The following is a 9,846-nucleotide window of genomic DNA, read 5'->3' on the forward strand; positions in this document are numbered from 1 at the left end:
GTATTCTTCATAATGTACATAAATGATATTGATGAAGGGATAAACTGCAAAATAAGTAAATTTGCAGACGACACCAAAATAACAAGTAGAGTTACGTCTGTGTCACAATGGCAGGGACTGCAGTGTGACCTCAATAAACTAACAAGCTGGGCAGAAAAATGGCAGATGAGATTCAATATAGAAAAGTGCAAAATTCTACATATCGGAAGCAACAATGTTCAGGCGAGATATGTAATGAATAACATGCCACTGTCAAGTGCTGATAAAGAAAAAGATCTTGGTGTCGTTGTGTCAAACGACCTAAAGCCGAGTCAACACTGCACAGAAACAGTAAAGACGGCAAATAAATTAGTAGGGTTCATTGGAAGAACCTTTGAATTTAAATCAGAAAAGGTTATACTTGCCTTATATAACTCACTGGTGCGCCCTCATCTAGAATACTGTGTACAGTTCTGGTCACCATACTACAAAAAAGACATTGAAAAACTAGAAAAGATACAGCGCAGAGTCACAAAGATGATTCCAAGATTGCGCAATAAGCCGTATGAGGAACGACTGGAAGAACTAAACCTATTTAGTTTAACAAAGCGCAGGATAAAAGGAGACCTAATTGAAGTGTTCAAAATTTTCAAAGGATATAGTAACATTGATGCACATAAATATTTTACCATTGATCATTCTAACCTAACAAGAAATAATGGATTCAGGATTATACCCAAACGTTTTAAATCCCACGAGGCCAAACATTTCTTCTTTAATCGTATAGTAAATATATGGAATAAACTTCCTGCCGAAATTGTAAACAGCAATACTATTGAATCATTCAAAAATAAAATAGACAAATATTTAAAAGCAAATCCCCAACAAGCTCTCTTCTTGTCCGAATAATTACTAAATTCACTATTAAACTCTTATTCAACAGACACCATTTTTAATATAACTTGTATTAACTTTCAGATAGGCGTATAGAGTTCACCGTAGGGTGAATAGTAGAACTTCCTTTCATCCTTTCCTATGAAAATTTCCATGTCAGTTTTTCCATACTGCATGTTACTTTTCCCAACTATTTCCATGTCAGCGCAAGCTGGAGGGAGTGGTGGGTGGGGAGGAGCCTTCTGCTATGCTGTCCTGTCTCTCTTCAATGTAGCTAGTTAGAGGTAGTTACCAAACAGCCTTGCAAGGACCAAAAGGTCTGTTGCTGTTTGGCTTTCCTTTGTATTCCTTTGTATTCTCTCTCTCTCTCTCTCTCTCTCTCTCTCTCTCTCTCTCTCTCTCTCTCTCTCTCTCTCTCTCTCTCTCTCTCTCTCTCTCTCTCTCTCTCTCTCTCACAGGAGTTGCGCTTATAAAACATTATAATGCAGTGCAAATCACGCGTTGCATCATCCATTGGAAGTTTTCATGGTTGAAATGTTTCCTTTCTTTCTTGAGCTGTGGCACGTTTCCCTTCACTCTACGCTTCTGGTCGCTACATCCCACACCATACTTTCCAAGAGACAGGATTCTTTAGTACTTGTAAAATGTGTAAGTTAAATAGGATTTTGCAAGGTTGGTTTGTGCGCATGTGACATGATGTCCAATTCTTTCTAATTAGGGATGGAGGTGCACACCCTTCCATGCTACCCGGCCTTGGGTACCCGGCTTGCATATATGTGGGTGAAAGAACGAGTGACGATACTTTTGGAAAAAAAAAAGAAAATGATGATAATAATTACCTTCTAGTAGAGATTTTTTTTTTAATATTTTTATTTCCTCACTTATGATGCAGTGGAGAGTGCAATTAACAGGGGAACATGGGTTTAAGCTTCAACATGCTTCAGCCCTTCTTGTTCTGTTCTCACTCTCATTTGAAGAACTGTGTGTGTGTGTGTGTGTGTGTGTGTGTGTGTGTGTGTGTGTGTGTGTGTGTGTGTGTGTGTGTGTGTGTGTGTGTTGTGGCTGGACGGGGGCGGGACGTGGGTGGTCCTTTGGCGGCAGGTGAGGGCGTGGGTAGTCGTCGTCATGGCAACGGCGACGCTCACTAAACTGTTGCAGACATGCATTTGTTGCTTCTGTTGTTGTTTGATATATCGTGTGTGTGTGTGTGTGTGTGTGTGTGTGTGTGTGTGTGTTGTGTGTGTGTGTGTGTGTGTGTGTGTGTGTGTAGGAGACGCACGACGCATGTGTAGTGGAAGACAGACGCCTGTATGCTGAGTTGTGACGCCGCAGTTTTCCTTCCTGCCAGTCATAAGTCTTCTCTCTCTCTCTCTCTCTCTCTCTCTCTCTCTCTCTCTTCTCCTCTCTCTCTCGTCTCCTCTCTCTCTCTCTCTCTCTCTCTCTCTCTCTCTCTCTCTCTCTTTCTCTCTCTCCTTGTAGTAATTGTCGTTGTGACCATATAGTGTTTGATATTGTACATGTGTCCTGTTAGTATATATGTGTGCACCTGTTGTATATGAAAGCTTTTTTTATAAGTTGGTGGAAGTAATTTTTACGCATCATGCAACATATGTGACATGTTTAGTAGGCAATAGAGATAACTATAATAGATTTTATTACTGTTATTAGTTTTTGAAATGGGAGAGGAGAACATCGTATGTCTCCTTTAAATAATCTACGCTCTTTATCTGAAATACAAGTAAAAATAGAAAAATGTTGAACATAATGAGGGTATTTTCATGCTTTTGTTACAGGCAACCAAAGAATTTGTGGAAAAAGTGAATGAGCTGCGCCGGTCCAGAAACGTGGGGCCTTTGTCATGGAACACAGCAGTGAAGTTTCTTATGGCCAGGAAGTTTGATGTTCCTAGGTAAGAATGATCATTTGTAGCTGTTAGATGATCAAAAACCATAAGCAGTACCACCTGACCCTTGAAATGCTCAACTTTCAACATAAAGGTTGTTAGCAGTCATCTTTAAAATCAACATATTAGTGCATTAAACTGCAAAATTGCTTCCTCATAAATTTGCCGTAATTCCTTGTGCTTGTCCTGTACAAGTCTGCAAGGAAAGTTACATTTTTTTTTCATTAGTCATGAGGGAGGAAGGGCTTATGGGGGATGAAAAGGAGGATAAATTAGTTAAACTGAGAAAGGTAATTAGCTCAACAAAAGTGAGGAATAGCTCAAGTGTTCATTACATGATTGTATATGGGGGATGAAAAGGAGGATAAATTAGTTAAACTGAGAAAGGTAATTAGCTCAACAAAAGTGAGGAATAGCTCAAGTGTTCATTACATGATTGTAAAAAGTATTTTGAATAAAATAACTTGCTTAGAGGAATGGCATGTATAGAAAACCTTGATATTGTTTAAACAAAAACTTGGTTAGACATGTCAGGGAAGGTGTTTAATCCAGAGTTTCAAATAGATGGTTATATACTATTATATAAAGATGGAGAATAGGAGAGGAGGAGGCATCGTGTTTTATGTTAGGGATACATTACAATGTTGTATTAACAGTAATATAAAAAACTGATCACAAAACAGAGTCGATATGGGTTGATGTTAAGGAAAGATCACAATCAATAGTACTAGGATTAGTGTACAAGCCACCAAATCCTACTAAAGAAGCTAGCGGCTTACTATGGCAGGAGATAAATACAGCAGGTAGATGCCGTCAGGTATGTATATTAGATTTTAATATTAGGAATATTGATTGGAGCCTGAGGATTAAAGCAGATTAATTAAAGCAGAGGAATTTCTTAATGTAATTCAGGATAATTTTATAGAGCAGGTAATCTTAGAATCCACAAGGAGGAATAATATTTGAGATTTAATTCTGACTAACATGGAGGAATTAGTCAGAGGTAGAGGTAGGAGGACAGCTAGGTAACAATGACCATTGTGAAAATAGGTACAACTTAAAATGGGAGGAAGCTTCTAGAAGCAAAAACACCTGACTTTAGGGGAGCAGATTTTGAGGATTAAAATGGTACCTCCAGGGAGTTAACTGGCTGTGGCAAGAGACAGAGGGAGATGGACAGGTGGGTTCCAGGACAGAGGTGAGGGAAATAAGTCAAGATGAGGGAGGTGAAGTGAGGCGTGAGGGTGAAAGGCAGGAGGAGGTGAGAAATGGCCAGATGAGTAAGGGAAGTGAGAGAGGGGGAGATATACTGAGGTGGGAGTATGAGGTTGGCTGTTCAGGTCATGCTGAGATGGAGGAGGTGGGTGGAAGATGAAGTGGAAACATTGGAGGGGCGGAGATGCTGAGATTAGGGGAACTTAATGTTGATGAGATGTATAAATATTTCAGTGATAGATTGCACACAAGCCAGTTAGCAAACATTCCTTATAGAACAATAAGATAATAGAAGAATGACTAAGTGGATGACTGGTAGGTTTAAAACACTACACAGAATGGAAGAGAAGTACATATAAGAGATTAAAGGCAGGGAGGAGGATTTAAAGCTTCAGTATAATTAATTAGTTAGAACAGTCAGGAAGTTAACAAGGAAGGCTAAAAAGAGTTAGGAATTAAAGGTAGCTAGCCAGGCAAAGACTGACCCCAAGGGATTCTCATGTATATAGGATGAAGAACAGAAATAATAGGTCCATTAAAGGCAGCTGATGGGGAGTTAGTTCTGGGGAAGAGATGAGTAAAATTTTGAATAACTACTTTATAAACAATTTTCATCCAATAAAACATGCAGGAAAATTCCTGTTAGTGATAAGATTTTCAGAACAGAATAGGATGACAAGCTGACATATTTCCACAAATTGAGGAGATAGATAGGCTGAAAAATTCAAGTCACCAGGAGTAGATGAAATATATGCCAGAGTACTTAAGGAATGCAAAGAGGATATTAGTGAACTGCTAGTTACTGTCATAGGAAATTGCTAGACTCAGAAGTACTGGTAATGTAGAGACAGGCAAATGTAGTCCCCATCTTTAAGAAAGGAGATAAAATGTTGACATCTAATTATAGACCTGTCAACTTAACTTTAATTGTAGGTAAAATAACGGATTCAGCAGGGAACATTAGGGAGGATTTAGATAAGTGAAACTTGATAAATCAGTTTGGCTTCACAAAGGGGAAGTCCTGCCTTATGAACTTGTTGAATTTTTACAGTAAAGTTTATGAGGTGACAGATAATGGATATAGTTATGACATCCTTTATCTGGACTTTTAGTAAAGCATTCAACAAAGTACCCCATCAGAGGCTCTTAAGAAAGGTTAGGGCACATGGGATAAATGGGAAGGTGTTAGGCTGGATAAGAATGTGGTTAGCCAACTGGCAACAAAGAGTTGTAATGTACATCTCTAAATCCATGTGGGCTAAGGTAATTAATGGGATCAGTTTTAGTTAATGGGATTGTTAATTAATGGGATGTTGTTTTTAATATAAATGACTTGGATAAGGAGATTTGTAGTGATATTAGTAAATTTGTGAATGGCACAAAGATAAATAGATTAATTAGGTCAGATTAGGATGCCATCATCATGCAGGCAGATTTGGATAGGATGAACGAATGAACAGACAGATGGCAAGTGCAGTTTTGATATCAACACAATAAACAATGTAGCTCTGGTAAGTTCCAGGAAGGAAAAATATTTAGGAGTTATAGTTAGCTTTGATCTCTGTTTAAGAAAACAATGCATAGAGGCCAGAAATAGGGAAAATCGGATATTAGGATTAATTTAGGAGTGTTAAAAGTAGAAGTTCCAAAATAATATTAAAGTTGTATTTGGCCTTAGTCAGACCTCATCTAAACTATGCTTTGCAGTTCTGGTCTTCATATTACAGGAAGGATATAGGTGTTTCAGAATCAGAACAAAGGAGAATGACTAAAAGCATACAAGGGATGAATGGTATTCCTTACAAAATGAGACTGAAGCTATTAAATTTGCATTCTTAGAGAGACATAGGTCTTTAAGTGGTATAGGGGTTATAACAAGGGAGATGTAAGGAAAATCACAGGATCAGTAATTAGGATAGAACAAGAAATATCAGAATAAAGCTTGAAAAATTTAGGTTCAAGAAAGAAAGGAATTGTTTCTCAGAGTGGCAGATGCATGGAATGGACTCAGTAATCAGGTTATTAGTGCTGAGACATTAGGGAGCTTTAAAAGAAGATTAGACAGATTTATGGATGGGGACGATAAGTTGAAATAGGTAGCAATGTTTCTTCATACAAGCACCGTCCCTTGTAGGCTTGATGGCTTCTTACAGCTTCCCTTATTTTCTTTATGTTCTTATTTCTTATGTTCTTATTAATGTTTCTTGATAGATAGACTTAAGAAATTTAGATCACTATCACCATATATCCCAGAATACAAGGAGATTGTTAGTGTATCATTGCTTAAGCATTGAATTCAGTATAGCTGGCCTTGATTTGAAGACTAGCAAATATGATTATTTTTAAGAAAGGAGAAGGAAAATCATTAGTGTCAAACTATTGTCAAGTCAGCTTGCTTTTAGTTGTAGGTAAATTACTGAGTTTATGTAAGATGGGTTATGCCCCACAATCTTGTTCAGCTTTTATAGAAAGATGTGAAATAATAGAGATAATTATACCATAAATGGAATTTTCTAAGGCATCTGACAAGATCAGGTACATGATATAGATAGGAAAGTTTTTGGCTGGATTAGGTCATGGTTAAGTGACAGGCAATCAAGAGTTACAAATAATGACTCCAAACTCAAGTAGTTACAGTTAATTCATGGGATACTAGGGAAATTAGTTTTAGGATTAATCTTATTTCTTATAAACATTAATAATATATTAAAATTAGTAACAATATTAATAAATTTATAGACAACATGAAAGTAGGATAATTAAGTCAAATTCTGTTGCAGTCATCCTGCAGACGGATAAAGCAAGTTATATTTGGCATAGTTCATATCTCACCTGGACTGTTGGGCTTCAGGTCCCAGTTTTGCAGAAGAGATATAGGACTGTTAGAGTCAGTAAAGAAGAGACTCAAAGAATAATGGGATGCATATTTAAGTTGTTGAATTTTCATTTGTTGAAGTGTAGAGTAAAAAAAGATCTAATAGAGGAATTTATGTGGCATAAGGGATATGGCAAGGATAATCTAGAGAACTTCTTAAGGGATAGTAATCAGGATAGGATTAAAATTAACATGTTCAAGCTTGATGAAATGTTTAACTGAGGTTGTGTGAAATTATCAAATAATGTGCTAGATCACTGGAAACAAAATATAAAATAATTGAAATTTATTTCATGAAAGGCTTACTGCAACTATAAATAGTGCCTGTATCATAATGTTAATGCCATTATAAAGGGAAAATTGTCTGCTTGAGTCTGACTGGGATTCATAAAACAGACTAGGGCCTGACAGAACAAGAATACATGGTCATCTTATTTTCATAAATAAAACATACCATGATAAAGTTTATTTGCATGATAAAGTTATTTACAATTTCTGTGCAAGTAATCATATTGTTAGTGCCATGTCAGTAGCAAGCTCTAATGGAACATCAGGTAAATGTATGGATATGGATTGTAGGTGGATATAGGTGTGTTTATGTTAAACAGAGACTGCCAACCACGTGTAGGCTTCTTCTTGTTCACATGTATTTAGGCATGCAGTGTCAGATTTAGATCTCTAATGTTTTGTTAAATTTAAGCATCTCATTGTAGTGCAGGATATTTAGAGCATTGCACTGGAATCTTATGGTGAGGAAATAGTCCCATAGAATATTCAACAACAAAAGTATTGCATACCAACTTTAAATACTTTCTTGAAATTTTATCATAAGTTTGGTTCCACACATACGTGCCCATTGCTAAAAATGAAAGAGGGGTGTTAAACCTTCATCTGAGGTAAATCATATTTACATTGACTTCTGTTCCCTCCTATTAGAATCCTTATGTATGTTGACATTAGAGATCTTTATAGGACACTGCAAGAGTGTACTTCTTTTTAGTGTTAATAGTCTATCCCTTGTCATTAGTGTTATATTAGTTAGGGGTGTGAGCTCTATCCAAATGTATTCTTGTTGTCTAGGAATTTAGGGTTCCTGGTAGCCATGAATATTTAAACATGTCTTTCGTATGTCAGTTATGAAGCAGTGCAGGGTCAAACCTTTGCTTCAAACAAAGATCCTTCCACCCTGCTACTTGGAAGAGTAGATTTCTTTCATCTTCTCCATACTCTTAGTTTGTATTATATTCTAATAACTAAGCCAGCATTCTCATACAGGATGGCTCAGACAATTCCCTAAGTGATTTTGTTAAATGATTATTTTGCATAGGCATTATGTTCCTTTTCATAATAATAGTAATTAGTTCTCCCTTCTTCCCAGGATTAATTGTGCAGAAGAAAATCACATTATGTGGTTTTTGATCTAGTTATGAATATTGATTTGGTATTAGTTTTAAGGAGTAATGCTTAAGAGTTTTAATGGTAATGCTTATTTTTCTTCCTTTGGGTCATAACTCATTTAGGAAACCAGATCCACAACAAAGAGGGTAAAAGATTTTTTTCCAAGTATTTATGTATTAGGTAGTAGCAGCAATGATAAGCAGCAACATGTAGTATGTCAAGATGTAGAGCAAGTGTTAGGTAGATTATACATGGGGATGTTTATTGATATTTAGGGGAAATAGGTTATTGGCATTGCCTAGTTGCTCAAGTCCAGATGCAAAAGATTACTGAAATTAACTCCATAGAATACTAATATCACCGGTAGTGTAATGTTGTGTTAATGAGATATTATTAAGAGCAAATGGTCTTCTTAGGCTGATAGGGGTACATAAAACTGACCAAGGCATGAAACCTTCAGCAGAACAAGAATACATGGTATAGAAGTGAAATAATACAAGTACATATTTTATAAATATGTACAGGATTACAGTGATTTTTCTCCAGGAGAAAAACTTTACTAATCATCCCCTCTCTCTCTCTCTCTCTCTCTCTCTCTCTCTCTCTCTCTCTCTCTCTCTCTCTCTCTCTCTCTCTCTCTCTCTCTCTCTCTCTCTCTCTCTCTCTCTCTCTCTCTCTCTCTCTCTCTCTCTCTCTCTCTCTCTCTCTCTCTCCTTTAGCCACATGCATCTAATACACATCATCATTTCAGAGCCGTAAGTTTATATGAGCAGCACGAAGCCACAAGACACCGAGAGGGACTTGTGAACCTCAACCCCGCTTGTGACCCACTACTGACTGAACTGTCCACTGGAAAATTTACCATTCTTGTGAGTCCATGTTTCATTCTCGATAGTAGTTAATATTCTATTAACAGTGAAAAGTAAAAAGCCTATTGAGATAAGCACTTTAGGTAGTGACAAGTCTTCTTTTGCCAAATGCTTCCCATGCATTTTGGTAAACTGAAGTGAATAAACAGGATGTAAATTGTGGGAGGTATATACATATAAGTATACAAATTGTTGCCTCACTGTCCTGTATTTTTCTTTGATGGATGGTACTACTAATATACTTATTTGATTTTTTAGATTAATATTTTATCAATCTTCCATTCAGTTTGATTTGAGAACATTGCTAAATTGATTATAGCGCTATAGAATATTAAAAGGTATGATGTAGTTATTTAGGAAAGTTTCAGAATAAGGTTATTGAAAATAGATTTTTTAGAATGCAAAGTACTTGTTTATTAGATAAAAAGTAAACCAGTAAGTGAAACAAACCCAGGTTTTTTGATGACATCATTAACCCTCTCATGCACCAGTAAATTTCATAAGTTTTCTTTCCAATACCTTTTCTGTTGGCAGGCATTTGTGGCCTCTCCATGCACCTTGCAAAACTTGATTTAGAAGCAGTTTTCTTTCCTTTGAAACTCATAAGTAGGCATGTTTTATATATCACTAGATTCACAAGGAAATTATTGTTATGATGATCACAAAAAAAAATCACTAGAAAATGTTATCACTCATTTTTTCCCTCAAAATAA

At 36.5% G+C, this 9,846-nt stretch overlaps 1 protein-coding gene across 18 annotated transcripts in view; it reads left to right on the forward strand.

The window, feature by feature from the left end:
- LOC135101587 (tyrosine-protein phosphatase non-receptor type 9-like) overlaps nt 1-9,846 on the forward strand; it is a 251,169-nt gene that overhangs the window by 127,827 nt on the left and 113,496 nt on the right. For all 18 annotated transcript variants that reach the window (XR_010269342.1, XR_010269341.1, XM_064005749.1 and 15 more), the window contains 2 exons: nt 2,667-2,782; nt 9,016-9,133. Coding sequence is in view for 16 of the 18 variants with exons in the window: in XM_064005749.1 (XP_063861819.1) it covers nt 2,667-2,782; nt 9,016-9,133 (234 nt within the window). In the remaining 2 variants the exon portion in view is untranslated. The remainder of the gene's footprint in view (nt 1-2,666; nt 2,783-9,015; nt 9,134-9,846) is intronic.

The sequence above is a fragment of the Scylla paramamosain genome, chromosome 1, assembly GCF_035594125.1.
Source record: "Scylla paramamosain isolate STU-SP2022 chromosome 1, ASM3559412v1, whole genome shotgun sequence".
In the NCBI taxonomy this organism is placed as follows: Eukaryota; Metazoa; Arthropoda; class Malacostraca; order Decapoda; family Portunidae; genus Scylla; species Scylla paramamosain.